Below are 27,978 nucleotides of genomic sequence, written 5' to 3' on the forward strand. Positions count from 1 at the left end.
AAACTTTGATTTGCCAGAATTTTTAAGATATGAGAATTATTATTTTTTGTTTATTTTAGGTCCTCCCTCTCAATTTATGCTCCACCTTAACTTAAGGTCTCATATGAAAGATAATTAATAGTATGTGATTTAAAAATTTGGTCTCCAATCTCCCCCTTTTTATTATATCAAAAAATATATATGGAGAAAAATATATAGAACGCAACATGAGGGAAAAAGGAATGGTAGACAACATTGAAGCACAATAATAGAAAACAACCACACCAAGGTAAACAAGTTACGAACCAAAAAGAAATAAACAACTGTTCATAAGCAACATAAACCCTAAACCAAGGTACATACCAAAATTGGTCGTTAAAGACCATGTAACATCAGTAAATGAAATTCGAAATAAACTATAATGAATAGTTAGAAATCAACAAGTTTGCAATGATGATCATGAAAAGAATATGCTTATCGAATCTAACAAAGGCAGGGAAAGGGAAAAAGGCAGCAAATGTCCCATAAGATGTACTCAAGTAGGTAGTGGAAGTTGAGCCTGGAAGGCGGTGAACTACTCCTCGAGTAGCTGCTGGTGATGAAGGAGCTCCCTGTTATGAGTTTATAAGGCATCCAACTTGTGAATTACACAGGTATCCATAGATTCCATGAAAGATAACAATTGAGAATAGGCTTACTCATTATCAAGAACGGTGGGTAGCTAGGACCTACACTAGAGTGAGCACTCGGACTGGCACTATGGGTGACACTAGGCTCAATAAAGGTGTCTTCATGATTCTTATCTCCAGCATACTCAGGGTCATTCACTGTTTCTTTATAGACCTAAGAGTTATTGACATACACGAAGCCAAGCTTATTGATGGCATGCTCATTAATCTTTGTGTACACTGCATGCTGCTTAAGCGGATCACACCTAGTGCAGATGCCCATGAAGTCGATGATATCGCTAATTACCATGTCACACAGAATAGTCTTCCTAGATTTGTTGATGATTTTTAACATGTCACTAAGGATAAACTTAGCAATGTTGACACATTGATTTGTTTTGATCCGATACAAAAACCAAAAGTCCTCACTTTTGATAATGGAGTAATTTGCACCGTGAGAACGAAGAATGTGAGACATGATGAGATGGATGATGCGATCATAAAAGGAAAGGTGTTTGACACTAGTCATGTTTTCTCACTAGTGGAAGGATAGGTGTAGACAATGGATAAAACCTCTTGTGATAGAACCCCCTCAACATAAGTAAGTCACCTTGATGGATTTCTAGATCAAGGATAGTATCTAATGTGTGCTCAGCAACTATAATTCGATTGCCCATAACAGAAGTGCAAAACCTATCAGTGTGCTTTATAGGTTCACTATCTTCATTATCCTGAAATTTTGTAGGGGTATTGAAATAAGAGACTCGAAAAAGGTCAGCATAGCAAGTGTGGTTCATGGATAGATAATTGAGCCAATCTAATTCCTAAAAGTTATCTATATACGAAAAATTAATGAGTGCAAAGGTAATTGAAGTTAATTACCTAACTCGGCTTGACATTGTGCTTGGCAAAATCCTTGTCAAATTGTCGCTCCAAGGATGGATGGGAAAAATTCCTCTTGAAGGAATGGTTATCGGAGCGTGGGCTGGCTGTGGTGGAGGTTGGGAGGAAGGAGTTGCCTCAGAGGTGGAAGCCTTACTGTGATTGACGGTGGATTTTGTGCGTTTTGGATGAGAGGCCATTTGAGAAAAAGTTTAGAAAGAATTAATCGGTGGAAGTTGTTGTTGGGGCTTGAGAGACATGTTCATTTGACCAATTTGGTCGAAAATGTAGCCAATGTCGAGAATTGAATGAAATGAGAGTTAGTGTTGTGAAATTAAGAGTTTTGGATTTTGGGTGAAATGGAATGATTTTTTAAGAGAAATGATTGTTTGAAATGATAAAAGAAGGGTAGAAACAGTTTAATCGGTGTAAATATCAATGAAAAACAAAAAGAGGTTTTAGAGTTTAGAGAAATTGGAAAGTGGAGACCGAAGAATGGGGTGAAAATGAGTTGTTGGACTCTGAAAACCCCAGGATGTATCGATACATGGATACATGTATTGATATATTCGAGGTAGAATGTTTTATTTTTGGGTACTAAACGAAATGTATCGATACATTTAGAGTGTATTGATACGTGTTCTTGAATGTATCGATATATATGCATATGTATCGATACATTTGACACAAGATTTTAATGTTGGCTACTGAGTGAAATGTATCAATATAATGGAGAAATGTATTCATGTATTGATACATGGGGTCATGTATTGATACATAAGCCTTTATAACCTTGAACAAGATGATTTTGACTTTAAACAATCTGTGATTTGGTCTAAACACTTGGTATAACCAAAATAACATGAGTTTTTGAGTTGAAAATATTTAAAAATAGGTTTGGAACTCGTGTAGGTGAAATTTGAATAGAAAATTGAGAATTTTTGAAATGAAATCTTGGTTTACTCAACAAATCTCCCACAAACTTTAATAATTAGATGGCCATGGCATGAATGCATGGAAATGTCATGAATAAGCATATTTATTAATGCCAAGAATCATTGAAACATTTTTGCATGAAGCCATTTCAAACAAGAATACAACCAATCATCATGCATGATACCAAGAATGAATTTAGACATAAATACAACCACTCATCAGAGGTAGCCACTAGCTAGTTTTTTTTGTTAGGTTTATCAAACCTAGTTCACTTCTAATCTTGCAAAATTGTTCTTTATCAAGCGCTTTTGTAAAGATATTAGCCAATTGATCTTTTATACCTACATATACTCAAGGATAACATCTTCTTTTTAAACATGATCTTTAATGAAGTGATGCTTTATGTCTATGTGTTTAGTCATAAAATGATGGATAGGATTCCTTGTGAGATTTATCGCACTAGTGTTATCACATTTTATGGGAATTCTTTCTTTAACTGGTCTATAATCTTCTAATTGTTGTTTCATCCATAACACTTGAGCACAACAACTTCTGACAGTTACATATTCAGCTTTAGTAGTGGATTGAGCTACACTTATTTGTTTATTTGAAAACCATGAGATCAACATTCTACTTAAAAATTGACATGTATCGATGTGCTCTTTCTATCTATCTTACATCCACCAAAATTGGCATCCAAGTATGAGTGGAGATCAAAAGTGGAACTCTTTGGATACCATATTCCTAGATTATATGTGTTTTTTAAATATTTGAAAATTCTTTTGACAGCACTTAAGTGTGATTCTTTAAGAAACGATTGAAACCTAGCATAAAGACCTATACTAAAGTTTATAACCGGTTTACTAGCAATGAGATAAAGTAAGGAACCAATCATGGATCTATAGAGCTATTGGTTAACGAACGTACCTTTTTCATCCTTGTTAAGCATGGTTGAAGTAGTCATTAGTGTGTGATACGTTATTGAGCTGTCCATACCAAACTTCTTAAGCATATCTTTTATGTATTTGGCTTGACATATGAATGTGCCCTCTTCTTTTTGTTTAATTTGTAGTCTAAGGAAGTAATTTAGTTTACCCATCATACTCATTTCAAATTCTCCTTGCATAGTTTTAGCGAACTCTTGACAAATCTCATTAATAACATCAAAAATAATATCATCAACATAAACTTGCACAATTAAAATGTCTTTGCCTTTGTTTTTGATGAAAATGAGTTTTATCAATTTTTCCTCTATTAAATTCATTTTTGATTAAGAATTTTGATAAAGTTTCATACCAAGCTCTAAGGGCTTGTTTTAATCCATATAATGTTTTTTTAATCTAAAGACATGATTTGGAAAACTTAGGCTTTCAAAACTAGGTGGTTGTTCAACATACATTTCCTCATTGATCAACTCGTTTAGAAAGGCATTTTTAACACCCATTTGATAAAGTTTAAAGTTCATATAGCAAGCAAAGGCTAATAACATTCTTATTGCTTCTAGTCTAGCTATTGGAACATAAGTTTCATCAAAATCTATATCTTTCTCTTGACTATATCCTTTGGCAACTAACCTAGCTTTGTTTCTAGTTAAGATTCCATTTTCATCCATTTTGTTTCTAAAAACCCATTTTCTACCAACAATTGGGTAATCATTTGGTCTAAGAACTAGTCCCCACACTTGACATCTTTTAAATTGATTCAATTATTCTTGCATGGCTAATATCCAATAGTCATCATCTAAATCTTCATCAGATTTATGAGATAAAAGCAACATATTCAAAAAAATTTTGAACTTTAGACCTAGTTCTAACCCTTGATTGAGATCATTAATGATTTTGCTTTCATCAACTTCTCTTCTTACCATTGGATGGCTAGGCTCGCTTTCTTTAATTATTGGTTCAATGATTTGCTCTTCCTTTTGTGATGTCTCTTTATTTACTTTGGATCCTTCAATGTTGAGATCAAGCCTTTCAACTTGTTCTTTGAAGGATACCTTTATCATCATCTTCATGTTCCTTTTTAGAAGGAGGGATAGAATCATCAAACAACACATGAATAGATTCTTCAACAACTAATGTTCTCTTGTTGAATATTCTATATGCTTTAGACATCAAGGAATATCCTAGAAAGATTCTTTCATCATTTTTAGCATTAAATTTATCTAGATTATCCTTCCCATTGTTTAAGACATAGCATTTGCAACCAAATGGATGAAAGTAATTTATATTAGCTTTCTTTCCTTTGTAAAGTTCATAAGGAGTCTTCTTTAAGATTGTCGAAGCATTGTTCTATGTATGATATAGCAAGAGGTATTGAAGGCTTCAACCCAAAAGTATTTAGATAAGTTGTTTTCATATAGCATAGTTTTAACTATTTCTTCTAAAGTCCTATTTTTTCTTTCCACTACTCCATTTTGTTGTGGTGTCTTAGGAGCTGAAAAATTGTGACTATATCCATTTTCATTATAAAGTTGTTCAAAACCTAGGTTTTTAAATTCTTTTCCATGAACACTTCTAACATTTGTTATCTTATATCATTTTTCATTTTCAACTCTTTTGCAAAAGGAAGTAAAGATTTTTAAAGCTTTATCCTTGTGTGCAAAAAAGAAAACCCAAGAGAATCTTGTATAGTCATCCACAACTACTAGGCCATCATTTTTTCCACCTAAACTAGTGGTCTTAGTTGGTCTAAAAAGATCTATGTGGAGTAATTGCAAGGCTCTAATGGTGGTTACATCCTTTTTAGATTTAAATGAGCTTCTCCTATGTTTGCCTTTGGCACAAGCATCACAAAGTTGATTATTTTCAAAATTTAGCTTGGGAGTCTTATTACAAGATCTAGAGAATGTAGTTTTGAAATTGTGTTCATGCTAGCATGTCTTAGTTTTCGATGCCATAACCAATTATCCTCATTCTTTTTAGCCATGAAACATACATCGTTAGAAGATAAATCATCTAAGAAAACAACATATGTGTTGCCTTGTCTATTACCAACAAATAAAGTTTTATTTATTTTAATGTCGACAACATGGCACATTAATCATTCAAAGATGACTCTAAGGCCTTTATCACAAAGCTGACTCACACTTAACAAATTATGTTTAAGGTCATCTATAAATAGAACAATTTCAATTTGAGAGGAAGAATTTTTTTTAATTGTGCCAGTACCTTCTATGTGCCCTTTTGAGTTGTCACCAAAGGTTACATTTCCTTCTTTCTTTGATCTTAATTCCTTGAAGAACTCTTTAGCTCCAGTCCTGTGTCTAGAGCACCCACTCGAGATACCACTTCCCTTTTTCTTATGCTCTTGACTTCAAGCAAATGAGCTCTTCCTACAAAAATAAAATCAAATATTGACTTTAGTACCAAAATTTTCTTGGGTCCATATATGTTAGTGTCTTGGGTTCCCTTTGAAACCCACTCCAATTTTGCCACCTTACCATGTGGAGGCTTTGTTCATTTTGGAACCCATATATTTTTTATTTTTTCCCTCTAGATGTAGTAATTCTCAAAAGACAAGTGTAAATAAAGTGTCTTACTTTATGACAATGAATGCATTTGATGAAAGATACAAATTTTACATTTTGTTTAACAAAGAAATTTTTAAAATGAGTTTCTTTTGAGTCTCATCATAGGCAATTCCTTCTTTATTAAAGAACGTTTTTTGTGTCTCTAACATATCATTTAATTTTTGTTGGCTCATGTTAAATTTCAAGAATGTAGCATGCAAATTCTCATTCTTCCTTCTAGGTCATCTCTCTCAATTTTCAAGTTTTTGACTACGATTTCTAATTCTACTTTTGTGGTGATTAATAGCTCATTTTCTACTTTAAGCTTAGATATGATGTTTTTGTATTTCAATGCCTTTTCTTCAAATTCAAATACTAAGTCATCATGTGCATCTTGTAATTCATTAAAGAAGTATGAGTCTTGATCTAAGGTGTATGAATTTGAGTCATGAAAAGTAAAACATACCTTGGAATCCTTAAGTGCCATGAAGCAAAGATTGGCTACTTCGTCTTCTTTATCTTGAGAGTTGTCACTATCACTCCAAGTGGCCACCATGGCATTTTTCTTGAAGTTCTTTGAGGCACTCTTCTTATTTGGGCATTCATATTTAGTATGTCTTGTTTTTTTGCACTCATAGTATATTACGTAATCTTTGTTATGTTCCCCTTTTGGCATAACTGTTCTAAGAGGTCTCCTACCCCCATAGTTTTTTCTCATAAATTTATTGAATTTTTTGGTTAGCATGGCTAAGTCCTCATGTTTCTCACTCTTATCTTTTATGTTTCTTTCATCTTCTTTGATTTTGGATTTTAAGGCTATTTTTTTCTTTTTATTATCCTCATTCTTTTCATCATCTAGAACATTCTCATGTTTTATTATCATCTTATATGTAAGTAAGGACCCTATAAGTTCCTCTTATACATTTGATTTATGGTATCATTTTTTTTCATCCTAAATAGTTCATAATCATGTGTGAGAAGTTCTATTTTGGATTCCTTTAACCTGATTTGTTCCCTTATATGTTGTTTCTAAGGTATTCTAAATTTGTTTGGCAGTTTCACATATAGATACTCTATTAAATTCACTAGCACTTGGAGAACAAATGAGTGTATTGAATGCCTTGCAATTTGTTGGTATTAACTTCTTTTCTTTCTCATTCCACTATTTTCTGGTTTTCATAATTGTTTTTCCATCTACTTCCTTAATGGGGACATAGGGACCATCTAAGATAACATTCCAAACATCAAGATCAACTAATTGAAGGAACATCTCCATTCTTTTCTTCCAACAAAGATAGTTTGTACTTGCGAAGAATGGAGATCTTTAAGTTGAATGCCTTTCATTAAGAACAGCTAAAGTGGAATTCATTTTGATAAGTTGAGTTTTGCTTTTCAAATCATTCAAGGCTGTTAGATCTGTAGAATTGAGCCCTTGCTCTGATACAATTGTTAGATTAATAAGCTCAATATGAAATCATGTATCGATAGATTTTGACTATAATACATTTTTTAGATCCTTTTTCATTTTTTTTCTTTTTCAAGCTTACTTGACATTGTTTAGGAATGTGAGACCTTTGATCCCCTATAAGTTGAATAAATTTTGGTAATTTCTTTTTGTCATTTCAAAACATTAAATTGATTAATCTATCAATAAAGTATAGAGAAATTGCAATACTATCTCCCTGATGATTTGATTGAGCAAATTCTTCAAGTTCCAATTAAGCTTGATGGTGAGGATGTAGCGTTTTGGGCTCCTTCTCCTATTGGTGCATTTACAACTAAAAGTGCATGGGAGAAAATTCACCAGACACAATCTATGAGTCATATTCTTGTTGATGTCCAATTGAAGAAGAAAGGATTTAACTTGGCTTCTAGGTGACAATGTTGTCATGTGGAGGAAACTTTGTTGCATTTTTTTGGCGGGGTTTAGTCGTAAGAAAGATTTGGAACTATTTTGCTCGTTTGTTTCAAATAACTATTATGCAACCTATTAGTATTGTGCAAATCCTATGAGCATGGCATTATTCGGGAGACTATACTAAAGAAGGGGCATTTCAACTACTTTTGTCCATGTTCATTTACTGGTACTTGTGGGTGGAGCGCAATGATGCAAAACATAGGCAAGTAGGTGTCTATCCTCATAGAGTTATATGGAGAATAATGAGACTTTTGACTTGACTTCATAAAGGTAAGTTATTGGAGGTTCGACAATGGAAATGAGATAAACAAATTGCTCAATTATGGGGCTTTGAATTTCAAGCATCAAAGGCCTTTCTTCTTTAATTGTTAGATGACTAGAACTGAAACTCAATGAGTTTAAGTTGAATGTTGATGGCAGTTTAAAAGATGACTTTCAAAATGTAGCAAGAGAAGGTCTTGTACGCGATAGCACAAGTAAGATGATATTTGGCTTCTCAGAAAATTTTGGTCCTCTTCATTCTCTAAAAGCCAAATTATTAGCTTTAGATAAAGGATTGAAATTATGTTCTACATGTAATATTACTAATCTATGGATTGAGATGGATGCGATGCTTGTTGTGCAAATGATACAAGATAGGAGTCTTAGTTTAGCTGATACTCGTTATGTATTAGCATCAATTAGAAAGTGCTTGCAGATAATTACTTTTCGAATTTCCCACATTCATCGAGAAGGTAATAGAGCTATAGATTTGTTATTTAAGAGATGGCATCTTCATCATGGGTTTAACAAGTTTCATCAAGCAGAGCATGAGTAAAAAGGAATTTTACAACTTGATAGATTTAGTGTTCCTTATGTTCGGCTTAGGCATGTATAAATGAGTAGCACTCCTTATTTTATTTTCCTTAGTCACTTTAGCTAATTTATCATGTACTTATTATGCTAAGGAAGTAGTACTTCCTTTCAAATTTTTTCATACTCCATCTCTTGTACTTCTAAAGGTAAGGTACATGTTGCCCTTTCCTAGGTATTTGGTGGTATTTAATTAATAAACTTTAACAGGAAATTAGCCCTAAGAGTTATTCTAGCATAAAAAAAAAAAAAAAACTAGTTTCTCTTGCATGGATAGAATTCTGGTGTAAAAGCATTATTCATTTTCTAATATCCTTATATGTATACAAAAAATAAATAAAATTATTCACGTTTATTGATGCTACTTTTTTATTTTAAAATTTACATAGGTTAAAAAGTAGATGAAAAAATATGTTTAATTAAATTGTACTACCCAATTTATAACTTATAAGGTCAAGCATGTTGCATTAGTATTGGTTGTAGAATTTATATGATCTAAAATGATTATTAAGTTTTATTTTTTAAATATATAAATAATAGTTGAAACAAAATTATATAACACATTAAACAATTACTTGCAAGTGAAAGGGGAAAAAGGGGTCCAAAAGACAAAATGAGGGAAATTAAAAATAAAATGACGTGAATTTTGATCGACGTGATAATTTAAATGGCAATTATGTCTTTTTTCTATCATTTATTAGGATGAAATCTATTAAAATTATCATATTTGATATATTTGATAAATTTTAGTAATTTAATAAAGATAAATTAAAATTTAATGATCAAAATAAACGAATTGTAAAAGTTTAATGACTATTAGTGTAATTTACTCCTTTCTCATATCTATAATAATAATAATTATAGTAAAAGGAAGCCCAAAGGCTTCAGCTAGTACTTAACTTGACATGTGGTTGGGTTTTGGGATGTGAGTTTGAGTTCTGATGGGGTTGGGTTTGTGGTTGGGCTTTTGGGGTGTGGGCTTGAGGTTTGATGGGATTGGGTTTGAGCTTGATACTTGGTAGGTTTCTTTGCTTAACACATGATTGGGTTTTTGGGACATAAGTTTGAAGTCTAATGGGGTTGGGTTTGTGGGATGTGGGCTTAAAGTCTGATGGGTCTGGATTTGGATTAGGTTTTTTTCTCTCATGTTGTAGATTTTTTTTTTTACTTTTTATATGTGGGCATTTATAAAAAACAATTTTTCTTGATTCCATTATTTATTACTCCTATAGAGGGGTGGAGCCTCCTTATGTGGTGGGGGGCCAAAACTTTTAAAAATATTTTCATAACATATAAAATTTTTTAATTTTTTTATATATTCTATTAATGATCTCTTCAAAATAATTTTTTATTTAATAATTAATATAAATAAAAAATAATAAAATGATTTCATATATCTCACTCAATTTAAAATTTTTTTCAATTTATATTTATTTTTTTTTTCATTTCTATTCTATTTGTTCATATGTTATAAGTTTTGATAAATTTTTTTCTCAAATTTCTACAAACCATTAACTACATTCTTTTTTTTTTCTTTTTTGTTATATAATATGTAGTACCTACTTTCTACTTGTCATGTTCTTCTTTTTTATGTTACGTAAATTTTATTTTTTATAATTTTAATTTTTAAAAATTAATAAATTATTATATAGTTCTCAAATATAAATTGTAATGTTACATTGTTACTTAAAATTTCATCAATGTATCATTTTTTTATTAATCCTGATTATATAAGAGGAAACTAACTTGAGTATATTTTTTTTATATGCTTTACATTTTATATTTAGTTGAAATGAAATTATTTTGAATATATACTATTTAAATAATTCTGATTATATAAGAAGAAACTATTAATCTTATATATCATTTTTAACTATTTATATTTTACAAATTATAGTTTTATATTTAGTTTCATATTTTTATTATCAATATTTTTATTGTTGATTGAATTTAACATATTAGTTTTTTAAATTTTTTAACTCTTATTCAACTGTGGTTGGCCCCTCTAATAAAATTTGGCTAGTTCCGCCCTTGCTCCTATACCATTTTTTAGTATTAAATGTAACTAACGTAAAGTGGTGCAGATTAACTAATTCAAAATAGGGTTTTAAATAAATTTGAATTATTACATATTCTATCGTAAATTTAGAGATTTTATTTAAAGTTTTCTTTTGTCGTGAGGTTGTTTATAGATGTGTTTTAGTATGAAAGTACCACCACAAATCCTAACATTATGTTTACAGTAATAATAGTTATATATTTTATAAAATAATATTTTGTACATACCATCAACATATATCAATATTTAGATATGATAATATATATATATATATATATATCTGCAGGCTGCAGATAGGTCCATTACTCTCAACTTTAGATGGAAATTAAGGGTGAGGCCCAAATTATCCGAAACATGCCACGTGGACCAGTAAGGTCGGATTAGAAAATTGAATCCAGAAAAACGCACGAACCCATCCAGTTTTGAGGTTTTCGTTTCAATCACAGTACAAGAATTCGTTGCAACGACGCGTTTTGGGATGTTTTTTTGCCTTGGAATTCCGCTGACGTTTTTTCCCCTTCACGGTGGTGCGTGCCTTTTCGTGTCGTTTTGGATAAAATCAGGTTAGAAATGCAAAGCAAAGTGCCTCCCTCCCCCTTTTTCCTCTTTCTTCTTCTTCCGTCGTCGTTTCATTCCTCTCTGTTTCTGATTTCAATTTCCCTTTTTAAATTTTTTGTTATTTAATTATTCAAAGCATCGAAAAGCTTGAAGCCGAGGAAATTTGCTCTTTCGGTTTTATCTGCTTCCTCCGTTTTGGGAGAGCCAATCGGAATCTAGGGTTTGGAAATTGAAGGACCCAATACAAAATCCTTTAAACTTTTTTTGTTTTGAACGGATATAATTGTTAGCCATGAGAGCTTGAATGTTTTTTTTCCATTTAATTGCAATTAAATCCTCAAAAAAATTTGAAATTGACCTAAAAATCTTAATTTTATTCAAGGGTTTGATAAAAATTTGCTCCAAAATGTAAAATTTCCTGCATATTAACAGTAACGGATGATATTGCTATTGAGTTACTTTATGGGACTGAAGTTTCTTTTTTGGCCTGCATTTCAGGCCGCTCTTCTGTTTCGTTTTTTCTTTCTTTTTTCCGGTTAAATTTTAGAATATAAAGTCAATGTCAGAGGTTGGAATGGACCCATGTGCAGCCAATCCTGGACCCATTGATCCTTCAATACTATATGATCAAGAAAATCATGTATCTTCAGCTGTTTGGGATGGCCAGGTTCATTTCTCTTTCACACCAATCTTCTCCGCCATTTATGTATTTGCATGAGTAATGTAATGTTTATTCGCAAATATGTTAATTTGTGTTTTGTTTTTTGATAAGAATATGTGTAGAATCCGTTTGTGCACTCGTAGGATTAGAGACTTCTATGTGTAGTTAAACAAGTCATTGTCAAAAAATTTACCAAAGCGTGCCAACGAGATTTTGTCTTAATTGTAAGAGACAGTGTGATTACTAGGTCTCATGTTCTAGGTTGTATTTTCTCCAACTATACACCCGACGGTTAGTTAGTTAGCTTGGTTGGTTGTTTGTTAGTTTCTTCTCTTTAATTCACTAGTCTAGTTATGCTTATATATATTGAGGATTTGTAGATTGTGATTGTAACTTTGACTTGTACATTTATTTTCGTTACAACAAATATACATTACAGGAGCGTGGTGCACTTAGATGTCATGAACACACATCGAAGTTAGGTGAGTGGAGACTCACCCCTAAGCAGATCGAGTTGGTTGAGAAAGCAGGGTTTGGGTACTTGCGGAAGATACCAGCTATTAGTTTAGATAATCCGCTCATTTCAGCATTAGTTGAGAGGTGGAGAAGAGAGACAAATACATTTCACTTCACCATGGGGGAAATGACTGTTACTCTTCAAGATGTTGCCTTCTTGTTGGGATTGGCAATTGATGGGGATCCAGTGATTGGAATAACATATACCACTTGTAGCAAAGTGTGTGAAAGGTATCTAGGGAAAGCACCGGACTCTACTTATGCGAGTGGTGGGATGGTGAAGCTAAGTTGGTTGAAAGAGTTCTTTTCTCAATGCCCTGAGGATGCATCAACTGAAGAGATTGAGCACCACACGCGTGCTTACCTTTTATATCTTGTGGGAAGCACAATTTTTTCAACTACAACGGGGAATAAGGTCCCCGTTATGTACCTTCCATTGTTTGAGAATTTTGACGTTGCTGGGAGATACGCATGGGGTGCAGCTGCGTTAGCATTCTTGTATAGGGCACTTGGGAATGCCTCTGTTAAATCTCAAAGCACCATTTGTGGATGTTTGACATTACTTCAGGTTTTTCACTTCTCTTTTGGTCTGTTTTTTCCTGTTTATTTTGTTTCTTTTAAAAATCCTTTTGAAGTGCTTGCTGTGTTTGGCCTTTTCGTGACAAAATGGACCACTTAGCAGGATTGATAAATGCAGTCTTTTAATGCTATTGCCAATAGCCTTTAGTTAAAATGCTGTTACTGATAAGTATTCTTCTCTTTAGTGCTGGAGTTACTATCATCTAAATATTGGTCGACCGAAGCTCAATAGGGACCCTATCCATGATCATTTTCCTTTTGTACTAAGGTGGAAGGGAAAGCAGAGTGGTCCAACGACAAACCGTGATGTAGTTTTCTACCGAAAGGAACTTGACTCCCTAGAACCATGTAATGTAAGTTCTTGGAATTCTTTTATTTATTTATTTATTTTTAATTTTATATTACTACTTACCATCTGTGAAAGAGTAATACAGGTTTTGGCCAAAAAAGAAAGAAAGAAAGAATGATACATATGTATGTTGTTGACAAATAGGTAGAGTGGCTTCCTTACAAACACATGGATAGCACAGTAATCCCCGAGGAAATTAGAAGTACTTTGGTTTTGGGGAGGTCAAAGACGATGTTGATTTGCTTTGACAAGGCAGAAAGACACCTCCCTGATCGTGTCCTAAGGCAATATGGCATGTTTCAACCAATCCCTGAAGATGTGGCACGATGGGTGAGGAAGAGTCGTGGAGTTGATGGTGGGGTTGACTTATCTGGGAAAATGGAATCAGAACTTAATGAATGGGCTGATCGGAAGCTCCATATTGTGGAAGGTGATAATGATGCTGATGAAAACGAATACACGTGGTGGTACTTGAGAATAACTCGTAAAGTTGTAGGGAGACCTATTTCTCTCTCATCAGAGTTTCAAAGAACTGTAAGGCTGTACACAACTAGTCAAGTAATAATGTCTATGTCCTTTTCCCAATTAGTTTCATATGTGTACTTCTCTTTTGTTTCTGTAACAGATTGGTGGTTTACGGGAAATTTCATACTTAGCTGACACTTTCCCGTCAGAAGGACTGGAGCCTGATCAAGTTGATTTACTTTCCAGGATTAGGTCCATTGCACAAGAATGCTTGAGAGACCAAGTTGGAGGTCCACTTGTAGCATCACCCATTGTGGGAACTGAACTCAGGAAAAGGTCTAGGGGGAAAGAGAGGGTAAGAAGAAAGGGTAGTGGGAAACGAAAGCGTGGTAATGATCCCATGGATGGTCATGGAGCTAGTGAGGATGAGTCTAAGTATTGCGGTGTGCTTGTTGCAGTAGATCAGTTACACGTGCATCAAGCTGATGATGAGGTAGATCATATGCCACTCTGTATTACAGCTGTTGAGGGTGACACTGCACCGCTGTCTGAGGCACCTAACAAGGTTGATGACATGCAACTTCACGATGCAACTGATGTGATTGATGCCTCACAGTTTTGTGATGCAAGTAATGAGGTTGATGACTCAAATATGTCTCATGCTATTAGTGAAAGTGATCTGCAAACAGTTAAAACAGCAGAGGAGGTTATTCCACAGTCCTCTCAGCTACCTGATGCAACCAATGAAACCAATGATTCAGAAATTCATAATGCAACTAACAAGCCCAATGACTCACAAGTTAATGCTACTAATGGGGTCAATGACCACCAAACTCTGGTGGCTACTGATGTTAATGAATCACAAACTCATGGTGCAACTAATACGGTCGGAGAGTCACAACCCTCTGATGTTGCTGTTGATAGTGATCAGAAAACAGAGAACGAGGCAAAGGTTTCTCCACAGTTATCTCATGAAAATGTTGAGGATCTTGCACAGCAGGGTGAGACTAGCATTGTAGCATAAAGTGGAAGCATTGTCATGTGATATTCTGGAGGTAATTTTCTGGCAATTGGCTAAACCTGTTTGCCTAGAAACATAGATACATGTACACATAAATATACATAAAACTTTGGGTTATGTTTACATGCATTCTATCTACTAGACTTGAATTGATAGTTTGATTTTGTTTTTTTGACAGGCTACCAAAGATTAATTGGACTTAGCCTTCAATTAGTGCCAAGGACAATTTTTATTGTGTAATGCCGGAGAGTTCAAAGTGCCTGTGCCTGGTCTTTTTTAGGACATCTTCTGTGGCTTGTAGAATTAGCTGTCATTATCAGAGAATTAAATTTATATTTCAATTTAGATGACGGGTTTTTAGGGATGGTATTATTTAGAATTAGCATGTTTTCTTCTGGTATTTTGCCATCTTCATGCAGCTTTTAGCAAATGGCAAGATATGTTCATTTTTGTTTCGATGAATATTGTATATGGTGTTATACTAAATCTGCCGTTGGTATTAGCATGGATGATCTTCTGACATGTTAGTAAATCTGTACTTGAATTAGATGGTTATATGTACTTGCTAACACCTCAAAAGTTTGCACTTTTTCTATTATGGTCATTATTTTGGGATTTATGTCGCTTCGAATATGTAGTGTGGGTTCCACGTTTTGGAAGTTGGAAATATGTGATGTGCCATTATATATAGAATGTGATTGGCTAGGTATTAGAAGTTGAATTCATCCGAGTCTTGCTAGTTGCTTGGGACATATATTGTTGATTCTTTTCGCCAGGGTGTGAATGATGAATTCAACGAGTCTGATTTGAGGGAAATTGAGTGGCCATAATGAACAAAATGGTATTGAATTGCATATACTGAGGTTTTTTCCATACATCTTAATCTGCTAGATTGTTTTGGCCGAGAGGCCATTAGTTCCTTGCTTTCTCTTTGATTTTCTTATTCCAAACAATGAAAATCTACGAAAGATCTTAATTAGCCTACTAGCATACTTTCTTTGTGAAGCAAAATTGACAGAACCCATGCAGCTTGTTACTTGTCCAAGAGGGTTCCTTCTCTTGCTTAGTGATCTACTCTCCAAACCATAAGGTTTCATACTCTGCGATTTGTTCGGATTTGAATCTGTTTTCTTTGACATGTGCCATTGAAGGCTCTTCTTCAAGGACATGAGCTCTTGTTCAAGGCTCTGGAGTCTGAAGCTTGTTGATTCGTATCTCTTCTCCATTGCAAGGTCATTTTGTAGCAAGAAGCTCAAAGGCTTGCTTTCTGGCTTTGCTCCATCCGTGTTTGGGCTTTCTCCTAGATTTAGGCTTCTTGAGTTTGGACACCTTGAGCTGGATAGGCTTCCGGAGAACTGTCCTGTGAACCTAAAAGAGTCCGAGCATTCTCTAAAAGCTTGATGGGTATTGAGCTGTTGAACAAAAAGAGCCTGGACAATCAAACGCAATGGCATCAGCTCATTTTGAACGGCTTCAATGCATGCCTCTTGTGAAAGTTTTTGGCAGTTGAGGTATTTGCAGACTGATCCCTTCTCTTCTTGAGTTATATCTCTATGTGCCTGAACAATAGGTGGAGGAAGTTAGTTTGAAGTATGGTTGCAACTTGCAAGTTGGATTGGTCCAACCCAAGACTGATTCAAACTGGTCTTAATAAAGCTTGTATGGACAATTTCACTTCATAGTTTTGGATTTAAAAAGCAAGCTAATGCTGATCAGGTCGGTTTGAGAAAGCAGTCAATGCTTATACTCTTCTCTTCAATACGACCCAGATCACTCGAAACGAATTAAGGAAATCTGGTTTTGGCAAACTGGGTCTCCTTTTCTATGCATTTATAAAACTGTCCCAACTTTAAAACGTTTGGGGCTGGCTGTAGTTTATGAAAACTTACCTGTAGGAAGCTATTCATTGTTCTATAAAGCTGATCATGACTCTGTCTGCAAGATATTGGTAATAATTCAACGAGTTCCATGAACCTGTTAGGCTCCATTTCTGGATCAGAAGCTGTTTGAGCTAGGTATGTGTCCCATAATTCTGCAACAATCGAGTTGCTTGCTGAAGGAGTAGGGTTGGTGTCCGTGTTAAATGATGCATAGGTTGAAAATATGCTCTTCATTATTGCCAACTCCTTGCTTGAAGAAACGGACTCTGTTCCAACCGCTGGAAGGAGAAAATCTTCCACTTGGGCATAGTGTAACATAGATGCAATCTGATCTTGCAATTTCACCCTGCTGTCGCTTCTCAAACCAAATTCTAAGGATCTAGAAAGCAAAGCAAAGTAAAAACCAACAGGAATAGCCCTACTAGCCTTCTCTCCAATGGGCAGTAAATCTAGAATCCCTTGTAAAATGACAGAAACCTTGTTGTTTGTGTCAATGTCTCCAATTTTCTCACCCGAGTTCTCCCAAAATTGGCGTGTCTTCTTGGAGAGCACCCATTTATTTGCGTAGAAGACAATGATTGGACTCACATATTTTTCTTTCATTCCTTGCCTTCTTAAGGATCCAATTATCCTTTTGAAGAATCCAAATGGTAGAGCTATGAGATCTTTGATCCATAGGTCCTTGATTGCGATTGCTTTCACGGTTTCACAGCTCCAAGCTTCACCAGCCAATGCCTCTAATGTAACTACTGGTTGGTCCCTTCTCCCCTCTGGATCAAGAATCTCCATGCAGGCCATGAAGGCCAGGGACTCAATGCAGCGGCTCACAATTAGCTCCTCGGACCAGGGAAGTAACATTTGGCATTTCTGGAGAACAATCAGCGTGTCATCCCAACTCTGTAAAACCACTTGGTTCAAATAGAGATCCAAACGCTCACAGAGGTTGCCGATGCAGTATTCTTCTGTCATTTCAAGAAATTCTGCAGCGCATCTCAGGGCTGCTACATTAAAAGGATCAATCAGCGTCGTGGAGCCATAGATGAATAATGCAATCATCTCAAATGTTTCCGGTCCTCCAGGGAAATCTGGTGGTAGCTCAAGCTCGTTTGATTCAGTCAATCTCTTCTGAATGAATCCACTCTTTGAAAACAATGGGTACTGCAGAATACATAGAAACAATATATGTAAGTTTATAGTCCAGTTGTACAAAATTCTAAAAGAAGAAAGCATGCCTGCATCTGCAACAAGTGAAAACATTGGAGATTAATTGGTGAAACCAATTGTCTTTTACTATATTTAAGCAGAAAGTACTGAATATGAACGACTGTTTTCACCATACCTTATGCAGGCTGAAGGTTCTTTCACCAACTCGAACACGCATAGAAACAGGCAGCCCAGTTTCTTGGATCCTGAAATGATCCAACTAACATTAGTCTTTCAGCTGAAATGCAAGGTAATGAATACATAGAAGTAGCATTTACCATGAAATAATCCTAATCTTGAGCAGGGCACTGACATTGGGTGAAGAAAAAGGACTTGAAGCTACCGAACTATCTTTGGGACTGGAAACTTCCATTGTGATAGTTCATAAGAGAATGAAAAGAAACTGAGATCAAAGCTTGGCAAAAGCAATCAAGTCAATGTTACTGCAAACATAAACAGGCAGTTGGCAGTTTCTGTGTTCCAATTGGCAAAAAATAAAAAGCGCGAGATCCGACTCAAGAATCGAAGCAAAAAGGAGTCGTGTATCACAGCTTGTAGAATCCAGAGAAAAACAGTGGAAAGTGGGGAAGGAATGAAAATAGAATGAGAAAGGAGAAGAGAAAGAGGTTAAATAACTAATGCAGTCAAAGTCAGATGGTGGATGCACACGAGTGCAGTGCAGCTCCAACTCCAAATTTTAAGGCTTCAAAAACGTTCCTCGAGTTCAGAGAAGTTGAATTCTTGCACCACTTGGTTTGGCCTCCGCCAATAGAAATATGCTTCAGTTGTTTTCTTATGCATTTTTGTGTCTAACACTGAAACATCTTAATTTATTTGTGATAAATATGAAAGATGTGTACATGCATTTCCACATTTCACACACATACATTAGCATTGCACTTGCTGAAAATCAATTGCCATCAGCTCAAGAGGCAAAGGAAAGCAAGGCATTTCCAAAGAAGGCAAAATTTTGATCGAGCAAGTTAGAAACGCAAACAATCGATGGGTATAAGCACAAGCCTTTTTTTTTTTTAAATTAAAGAAAGAGAGATTTAAATTTTACTTTTTAGATAAAGAGATCATGTACCAATTAATGAGTCAAATGCTCGAGTGTAGATATAAACGCAAGATTTGTTAAGATAAAGAGTGAAGAATTGAAGCCCAATTCTTCTCAAGGTAAAAGAAAAAAGAGTAGCAAGACAAGCAATACCCATTCTCCTATCTCTTATGCCTTAACAGATGTTAGAAGAAGTTTGAACTCCAAGCTCATCTAATTGCTTGAAATCAAACGGCATGAGAAAGCTAATCAAGTGAATGATCTTAATTGGTTGAAAATTTCATTGCTGGATTAGTCACTTAGTGAAAACATGCTTCTTTCATTTTGAAGGACAAAGTCATACAACTATACGTAGATGAAAAAAAATTGCCTTTGAAGAAGAAGTGATAACATTTAATTTCTTTGACTCCAACTTCAATCATAAAGTTTGGATATCTAGATTCTATGAAAATAAAAATCAAGTCAACTTAGAAAAAAGTTAAGAGTGCAAAAAGAGACGTTTTGTAAGTAAACGATAACTTAGGGAAAAGTTAAAAGAATACAAAAAATGTTATGACTTTATTGTTCATATTTGAAAATATGTAAGTAATTTGATTTAATTGTCAAATTTAGACAAAGTATAACAAAAAATTTCAAACTCAATTGTGATTCTTTTCTTCCGAAATCTCAAGTTTAGCAAAGTTGAAACTTGCACGATATCGTAAGCAAATTAGGAAAGAGTTCTTACCAATAAAATCTTCTCAAGTTATTGCAACAAATTTTGGTGCCAAAATTGTCAACTTGCTACACTCAAAAACTGTGAATATAAACAAGCACCTATAATTATAAATATAAAGAGAAAAGAAGGAGTGTTGTTGGTTGATAATTAGATTTGAGATAAATTATTGCTTGGTTTAGAAGGCTTCTTTTGAGAATGTCCTAGAGAAATGGGAAGAAAATAATAATAATATAAGTAAATTAAAGAAAAAAAATGGGGAAAGATAGTAGGAGATGAAGTGCGGATCAAGTTTTGTGAGCTTTGGTAGCGTATGCTAACAACCAAGACGGCACGTCTTCTGGAAAACAAAGGTGCTTTGGATAAAGAGGTTTTTGCTTGCTTTCTCCCACCACATCTCAATCCCCAATATTTATTTATTTATTTTTTTTTATATTTGTTTACTTTGACATGACATAATGTTATTAATACTTACGTTCACACCCACGGTCACAAGAATTGTTTTTTTTTTTTTTATGACAAGTTTATTACAAATACTAATACTAATAATAATAATAATATTTCTTTGAATTTCAACTATATATAGAGTAGATTTTCTTTAAATACATAGATTAAAATAAAACAACAATTAAACTTGAAGATTTCAGTTCAGACACGAAAATGGTCAAGGATGAACTTTGGACATGGATTTTGGTTTGTCGGTTCATGAAACTTTTCATGCATGAAAAAAATTATTGGTTCTTGTAGAAGCGTATAGATTGAAAATCATCTTGGTTTATTGGGATATTAAATTCTAAACTATAACAACTACAGCTTAGATCCTTAACACTCAAGCAATAAATTCCCTTAAAACCTGCAGAAGCATAGGTTTCTTTTTTTTTTTTTTAAATTCCAGAACATTGAATGGGTTTAATGCTTCAATTAAAATTAACCCCATACACACATTATATATATATACACACACATACATATATTTTTTAGTGTGAAAATTATGATCATTATGATGATATGATTTGTTCACAAAATTCTTCACTCAAACAATGAAAAAGTTGAGTCTCATAAGAAGATGAAGGTTTTTGGAATAATAATTCAAAGGATGTAATATATGTATATGGTCGAGATTTGAATATTGGAGTTCTTAGCGTAAGTCTTGCATTTTTATGTTAAATACATTATAGATATTTTATATAATATATGAGGTATTTTTTTATTCATAAGTTTATTTATAAAGAGTTATGAGAGAGTTATACAAATAAAATCCTTGGAACATAATGACCTTACAAAGAAAATTATAAGGATTATAATTATGAGATTTTTATGTATTAAAACCTTATTCTTAATATGTTTCTAGTTATTGTATTGTCAAGAATAAGTACATTGACAATGCTCAAAAACAAGTACATACTAAGGTTCCTTATTTTGAAACAAACCAACCGATTTCATAGGTTGAAGTATGTGACATACTTGGGAATATTATGTGGATGCTTGTTAAGGAATAAGTTCATTAAATATAACTCGCTATGAGAGTTTTATTTGGTATTTCACTTAAATGTCTATAGAAATACTTTCATTTGTCAATAGTGTTAATAATTCTTAAACTTGAGATTCCAAGTCATCTTGTATGTGAATTGTTATACTTTAATTTCACCTTTACGGATTTGGAGGCGACTAAATACCTAAATAGGGTGCTTTTAGGTATGACATAAAGTATACGAAGATGAATGAGTAGTTCAGAAAAAATTCATCACCCTAAGTAATTTGAAAAGGGCATATCTCTCTTGCTTTTAGTTTATATTGACAAAATCTTTGGCAGAGAGGCGATCTTGATAGATCAATATGAAGCTTTAGGATTAATATGGGATGTCATAAGTAGACACTAAGCTATGCTTCATGAGAATCATGACATATTCAGAATATTTAATGAAATGATTGAATTACATTAAGATACTGTACACTGAAAGGCTAGTCAAACCATATTGAATCTTCTAACATTTGAGTGGTCATGATGTATTGCTAAATGCTGCTTATGATTTATAAATAAAAGTAATTTGATTAATTTATATTTGTTGCCAACATGTTGGGGCCTAATGGGTCACACACAATAAGTTGACAATGTGAAATTAAAATGGAATTTGTACTCAATTGAAAATTTGAAATTTTCAATATGAACTTAATTATATGGTTTAATTAAGTACAGGGGTTAAATTATAATTAATCAAAAGTTGAATAAGCAATTTAGTCTAATTATAAATACTTAAATATGGATGATGCACCATAAGAGAAGAATTAGAGATGAGAAACACTTGACAGAAAATTAAAAAAAAAGCTCCTTCAACCTAAGAAATGTTTTTTTTTTTGGAGGGTTCAAGAATCGTTTTTCTTTGTCATCTTTTCTACCAAAATCTATTCTTTGAAAGATTAGATTTATGAAATCTTTGCCACTAGCATTGCTTCACAGTATACATATAATTCCTACATTTAAGAAGGCTTTTATCTGTCACTTGGGTGGATCACCATAGAAGGTTGGACACATAGACAGCTTTGATTTGTGACAATCGGACTTTAGTATGCAACCAAGAATAAGGGTTATAACTTGTGATTTATTAAAATCATTATTAAAGGTATGATTCTGATCATTTACTTGTATGTATGAATGTTAATATGATCAAATGTCAAAACAAGTGATCCTATGGAAGTTTTGGTTTTCCATATTTAGTTTCATTGCGATATTCAATTTTAATTGTTAATTCTGAAATTTTATTCCTTTCTCTGAGTATAGCCGAAATTTGGCAGAAGCTTATCTTTTTCAAGGAAAGACTACAATTGTTGAAGTTAAATCAAAGACAGAGAGGGGATTAAAATATTAAAGAAGGGTTGTAAAAGCTAAATCCAAGGGAAAACGAAGATCTGAACATTGGATCCTATCTTTGGCCAGGAAGGGTTACAACTGTTAAGCTAAATCTTAATTGTTTTTAATCTATAATTCTTACGATGCGTGAAAATTGAAATCAATTTAACTGTTTTACCAACTTAACGAGATTGGACAACTCAAAAATTACTAGAATGTTCGTAAGAAAAATTCTTTCAATCAACAGTTATAAGCTGAGTCAATATTGGGTTTACAGATTATAATATAAATTATAACTGCACAATAGGGAATCAAATTGGCAACTCAAATTTGTCACCCAATTTGGTATCCTGGAAAACATAGGATTGATTGTCTTTGGCCAGACAAAAGCTGTGGAGTTAGCTGAGCACTTACTTCTGACGTCAGGTGCCTGAGAATACTGTGAAATTACCAGGATTATTCAGAGGAACTGAAATAGTACTCATTTACCCTAAGCAACAAATATAAATGGCATTAGAGAAAGCACTATCATCATTATTTGAGGCTACCAATATGTACATTAGGATTTATGAATCTCATTAGGGAAAGGAGGTAAAGAAAGACCCCGGTAGCATAAGGCATATGATTCACTTAAAACTAGCTTATGATTTCTGTCTATTCAGAAAAGAAAATTACGTGCTAGTTTTAGGCAGAAATTTCACTCAAAATGCCATCAACTGGAAGTTGAATCGGTCTCATCATCGATAAGGTCAGAAAAGAAGGGGTCCTTGAGAAGTTCAGAAGCTGAAGGTCTTGCCCTTGGCTGGGCTATGCACTTCTCAATGAAGGCCTTCACTTCTGGATCTGGCACTAAGTTCAAGGCTCGGGGTTTCATTCCAGATGTGACCTTCTTGTATATTTTGGCAACACTATCACATTCACTATAAGGTATCTCCATTGTCACCATTTCTAGCAAGCACATTCCAAAAGAGTAAATGTCAACCATCTCAGTGTAATCTTCCTCATACAGCTCTGGTGCCATATATTCTGGTGTCCCTATTATGGAATGTGCAGCATGGCTTCTCCCAACTATTGCTGCAAGTCCCAGGTCGCCAATTTTCACCTGCACAGAGAAAACACTTAAATTCTGCCGTTATAGTCTCATAGAAGTTGTTAAGAACATTCTGGATTTATCCAGAAACTTCCAGTCCAATAAATTTTGATTTTCTTCAGGGACATCCAATGTGAAAATTAATTGTTTCGAAAATTAATTTTTCCTTTATAGTTCAGAGAACTAGATTCAGAAACGGTTAACAGGTTACTGAAGAACAAAAATCCACAGGTGACTTCTCTACTTCAGTGCCACTTTCTCAAATGATCAGATGAAATAATTTAATTGATCCAACATTTCCTGCATTTATATGTTTTCCCAAATATTTTGTATCACAAGCAGAGCCTAAAATATAAAACATGCAGCTGCTACATTGAACTGACAATTGGACGAGTCAGCATGCTGCTTGATGATAAAAAGTTATCAAAAAATTAGATTGTAAGGCCAAACGGCTATGGCCTGAAGCCATTAAATATATTTTGTATAGACTGCTTCACTACATGGCATACTCTTTATAAGTCCAGGAAAATATAAATAAGCTTAGCTGCCTTAATAATCATCTATGAAGTCATAGTTAGTTACCAGGAAATAGCATGACAGTGGAGGGAACATGTCCCATAAAAATTGGAAGCCAGAATCCCATAGTAATAAGGAAGAAGTCTACTTACCTCGCCAATGTTCCCGTTGATGAAGATGTTGCTGCAATTGAGATCTCTGTGAATAATACATGGGTCATGTGTATGGAGATACTCCAATCCCTCAAGTACCTGCTTTGACCACTTCTTCAAAGCCTTAATGGACACATGGCGATGCTTCTTCCTGTAAGTTCTCAAGTTTCCTGATGTGCAGACCTCAGTGATAAAATTTAACGTGTTTCGCTCTTGATCCCTCCAAACACTGTAACAAACAATGATATACTTGTTTTTCAATGTTCTCAGCAGCTGCACCTCGGATTGAAGCCTATTGATCAGCACAGGATCTTCACTAAAGTTAGTCAGTTTCACTTGATTCCAGGCCACCTCTATACCTTCCTCCTGATCAAATGCCCTGTAAACCTTCTTCACAGCACCACTCCCTAGCAAATCATTGTAGCGCCCAAAGCGCCCAGTGGGATCAACCTCGACAAATGGTTCAACCTCTCGATCAGACATATTGGGACTAGCAGCCGGCATCTTCAAAGATTAGAATCATGAGATACTATATACATATTATACTTACAAAAAACTATTATCTAAACAGAGAGTCCACCAGAAATAGTTCAATCTCAAAGAAACAGAATATGAGTAAAACGCTGATTAAATTAAAACTAAATCCAACAGTGGTAATTTAAACGAGAAAAAAAAAACTGTGATGTCGATACGACAAATCTAATAATCAGAAGTACAATGCAGTTACAATTGGTAGGATACATGTCCAAGATTGAAGCATGGATCATACAAAAGGATAGGTGGTCAAAATTTTAATTAATTTGAGATTGCAATATAAAAAAAAAAAACCAGTGTGAATAGGAAGAAATAAATGAAATATTAATATAATAACCAATATAAATTGCCTTCACCACAAAATCAATGTAATTGGGAAAACGAAAAATCCAAATATCAATGGGAAATAATTCGAGCTTGAACGAAGGGACTGAGATATACATCATTAGCATAATTGTAGTACATCAATATCCTTAATTTAGCGGAAATTAAGAAATTTCTGCAATATAACAACCTGATTTAAACCTAAATTCATAAGGCCGTTAATTGAAGCAAACAAAGAATTTTTTTTTTAAAAAAAAAACAGTGCTAAATCTGGAAGCAAAATGAATTTTCACTTTAGAAAAGAGGATAAGATTGGAATAATTGATTACAATTGATAAGAAAAACAAGGAATGCAAAGTCAAATAGAGAAAGAAAGATAAATAAAAGAGTAAGAAATTAAGCTATCAAAGTTGGAAACGGAATTCGAAAGATTAAGCGGATATTAAAAAAAATAAAAAGAAATATAGCAAAGAAAAAGTTCAAAATTCAAAGGTTAGATTCCTCTCGAATTCGTAGCTTGGGTTTCCTCCACATCTAATCCATGCCATTGCCATGCATGCAAGCATCTTAAATAATTAATGCATATATATAGAGATATACCATACTAAGAATTTTGAAATGCATGTTTAAAGAGAAAGGAAAAGGAGAGACAGCGAAAGGAAATTACCTCGATAAGAGAGGAAAACAAAAGAAAGACTAGGGCTAGGCAACGTTTGTTTGGGATTGAGAGCTCTGAGAGAAGCCGAAGGTATGACTATGAGAGAGAAAAGAAAAGGTCGTTGCTCAGCCGTGGGGCTTTAGGGAAGCGGGGACTGGGTGGGAGCTATTTATACTTGCGGCGTTTTACATTTTAGTTTATTTTATTTTATTTATTTAAACGACGGCGTTGAATGACAATGAAAACTGAGAAAAGCAAATAGAAACACGTGCTGTTTTGGGCGCGTAAAAGCCTCAGGGGAGCTGCGCTCCGAATCTTTTCTCCGAATATATATATATATATATATATAGCACCTCCATCTTGTTGTATATTGATAGCACAGAATACAATTTTCTCTTTGTATTTCAACTGGCCTTTTTATCTTTTTCAATTAAAAAACAACTTTGATTTAAGCTCCATTTTGTTTAAATATATATTACATAGCCAATCAATGACTTGACTCGTGGTACAGAAATCTTTAGACTATTTGATACCTTGGCATTCTGATTATTCATATTTTGATGTTTTAAAGCTTCATTGCAATTTCAAAATGAATTTTTAGTGTACTGTAGACATCCTTCTAAGGTTGAAATTGTCTAATAAATCTACTTAAAAGGGTTTTTAAGTCCGATCACTTTCAGCTTTCTCGCTTGGTAGTGACGGGATCAACTCAACTCATCCATGCAAATATTAGCTGGATATATAGAAAGAGAAGAGTTGTCGTCCAAGTCCGTGCCAACTGTCGAAAGCTAGCAGCTGCATTAGTATCCACCCGCACTCGTGAAGAAAAGGATGGGTCATCGAAACATGCATGGAACCATCTTTGAAGAAAACACCGTCTTACATGTAAATCCCGTGCCTGAATCACCAACAGAGTACACTAAATCTCAACATCATGGGAAATGCGGTGCATTGAAATCTTCCTACAACTGCTAGAACTGTCTACTTGTAATAAAGGATTGTTAATTTATTTACATCATCAGAACCTGGTTATGATTCTGAATCTTTGAGTTGGCGCAAGGTACATCACCTTTGCCTTTGGCCTCCTGATTAAGCATACAGTAGATTTGCACGGGAAAGAAAAGAACAACAGTAAAGAAGAGAAGAAGTTGCATCAGTTTTGATGTGCCATTATAATTCGTAGTACAATTACAGGCAAACATTTCACGGGAAAACTAGGGACTCCCCCTGTCGTGTTAGGTGCGAGTGATTAAATGGACAGCTCAAGAAAGCTCCATGGAACCTAGAACGCCAAAAGTTTATGAGAAGTGATGACTTAGGGTGATTAAATTAAATTAAAAAAAGCTTAAGATTAAATGTAACAATGTCATTACTCTCTTTTTAAAAAACTAACCTAATAAATGTACAGTGTTCATATTTATAAGTTTTTTAAGATTCTTTTTGTACTTGATGTGAGATTAAAGCAATTTGTTTATTTTTTTTAAAATATTTGACGTGACATTCTCTTCCACCCACTACAGTGATGTCTTCATCACCGACGGTCATCTTATCTGTCTCTTTTTTGAAAGTGCTTGATTTAATCAATTTGAAATTAAATCTATTTTAATAGTACTTTGTCATGAGATTTTAATTCCTCCCCAAAAGACTAATTTGATAAAATGTGTAAAATCCACATTTATAAACTTTCTAAAATTCCCTATCTACCCAATGTTCGATTTAAACATCCCATCTACTTTTGAGACCAAGTTGGTTCCTAATAGAAGCTTACAAATTCAAGGTATTCAAAGACACGTGAGATAGACCAAGTCAAAGTTTCACCTCTGAGTGTTTGAAGCCCGAAATACATAGAGATGATCCAATTAAAAATGTAACAATTGTACACCTAGATGGACGGATGAATATTAACAACTGAAAGACTGGTTCTAGATGGTTTTCAACTTAATTATACCTATACCAACTTGTCCAAGTAAATGTTCCGAGATTTTGCTACTCATTGCTTACAATTTTTGGCTGCAAATTAATTCATTTGAAACGAATGACGCTTCTG

General features: G+C 34.0%; 3 protein-coding genes across 6 annotated transcripts; 1 reads left to right on the forward strand and 2 right to left on the reverse strand.

The window, feature by feature from the left end:
- Positions 11,242 to 15,547, forward strand: LOC18612425 (serine/threonine-protein phosphatase 7 long form homolog). Of its 3 annotated transcripts, none has more exons than XM_007049214.2 (7): positions 11,242 to 11,368; positions 11,862 to 12,030; positions 12,464 to 13,108; positions 13,305 to 13,472; positions 13,613 to 14,002; positions 14,094 to 14,988; positions 15,133 to 15,547. In XM_007049214.2, the coding sequence occupies exons 2-6, from the start codon at positions 11,923 to 11,925 to the stop codon at positions 14,955 to 14,957; spliced, it is 2,175 nt and encodes a 724-aa protein (XP_007049276.2). In that variant the 5' UTR covers positions 11,242 to 11,368; positions 11,862 to 11,922; the 3' UTR covers positions 14,958 to 14,988; positions 15,133 to 15,547. The 3 variants fall into 3 exon arrangements, with proteins under 3 accessions (XP_007049276.2, XP_017985476.1, XP_017985475.1); XM_018129987.1 differs by having other exon boundaries at positions 11,911 to 12,030; XM_018129986.1 differs by lacking the exon at positions 11,242 to 11,368 and having other exon boundaries at positions 11,747 to 12,030.
- On the reverse strand, positions 15,776 to 18,901 carry LOC18612426 (BTB/POZ domain-containing protein At5g48130). 2 transcript variants are annotated; one of them, XM_018129988.1, is made up of 4 exons: positions 18,316 to 18,901; positions 18,174 to 18,243; positions 16,844 to 17,992; positions 15,776 to 16,513 (listed from the first exon to the last, which is right to left on the reverse strand). In XM_018129988.1, the coding sequence occupies exons 1-4, from the start codon at positions 18,408 to 18,410 to the stop codon at positions 15,842 to 15,844; spliced, it is 1,986 nt and encodes a 661-aa protein (XP_017985477.1). In that variant the 5' UTR covers positions 18,411 to 18,901; the 3' UTR covers positions 15,776 to 15,841. The 2 variants fall into 2 exon arrangements, with proteins under 2 accessions (XP_017985477.1, XP_017985478.1); XM_018129989.1 differs by having other exon boundaries at positions 18,351 to 18,390.
- LOC18612427 (probable serine/threonine-protein kinase WNK11) lies at positions 23,149 to 26,088 on the reverse strand. The gene is made up of 3 exons (XM_007049216.2): positions 25,941 to 26,088; positions 24,416 to 24,919; positions 23,149 to 23,759 (listed from the first exon to the last, which is right to left on the reverse strand). The coding sequence occupies exons 2-3, from the start codon at positions 24,917 to 24,919 to the stop codon at positions 23,370 to 23,372; spliced, it is 894 nt and encodes a 297-aa protein (XP_007049278.1). The 5' UTR covers positions 25,941 to 26,088; the 3' UTR covers positions 23,149 to 23,369.

This window comes from Theobroma cacao, chromosome 1 (genome assembly GCF_000208745.1).
Source record: "Theobroma cacao cultivar B97-61/B2 chromosome 1, Criollo_cocoa_genome_V2, whole genome shotgun sequence".
Classification (NCBI taxonomy): domain Eukaryota; kingdom Viridiplantae; phylum Streptophyta; class Magnoliopsida; order Malvales; family Malvaceae; genus Theobroma; species Theobroma cacao.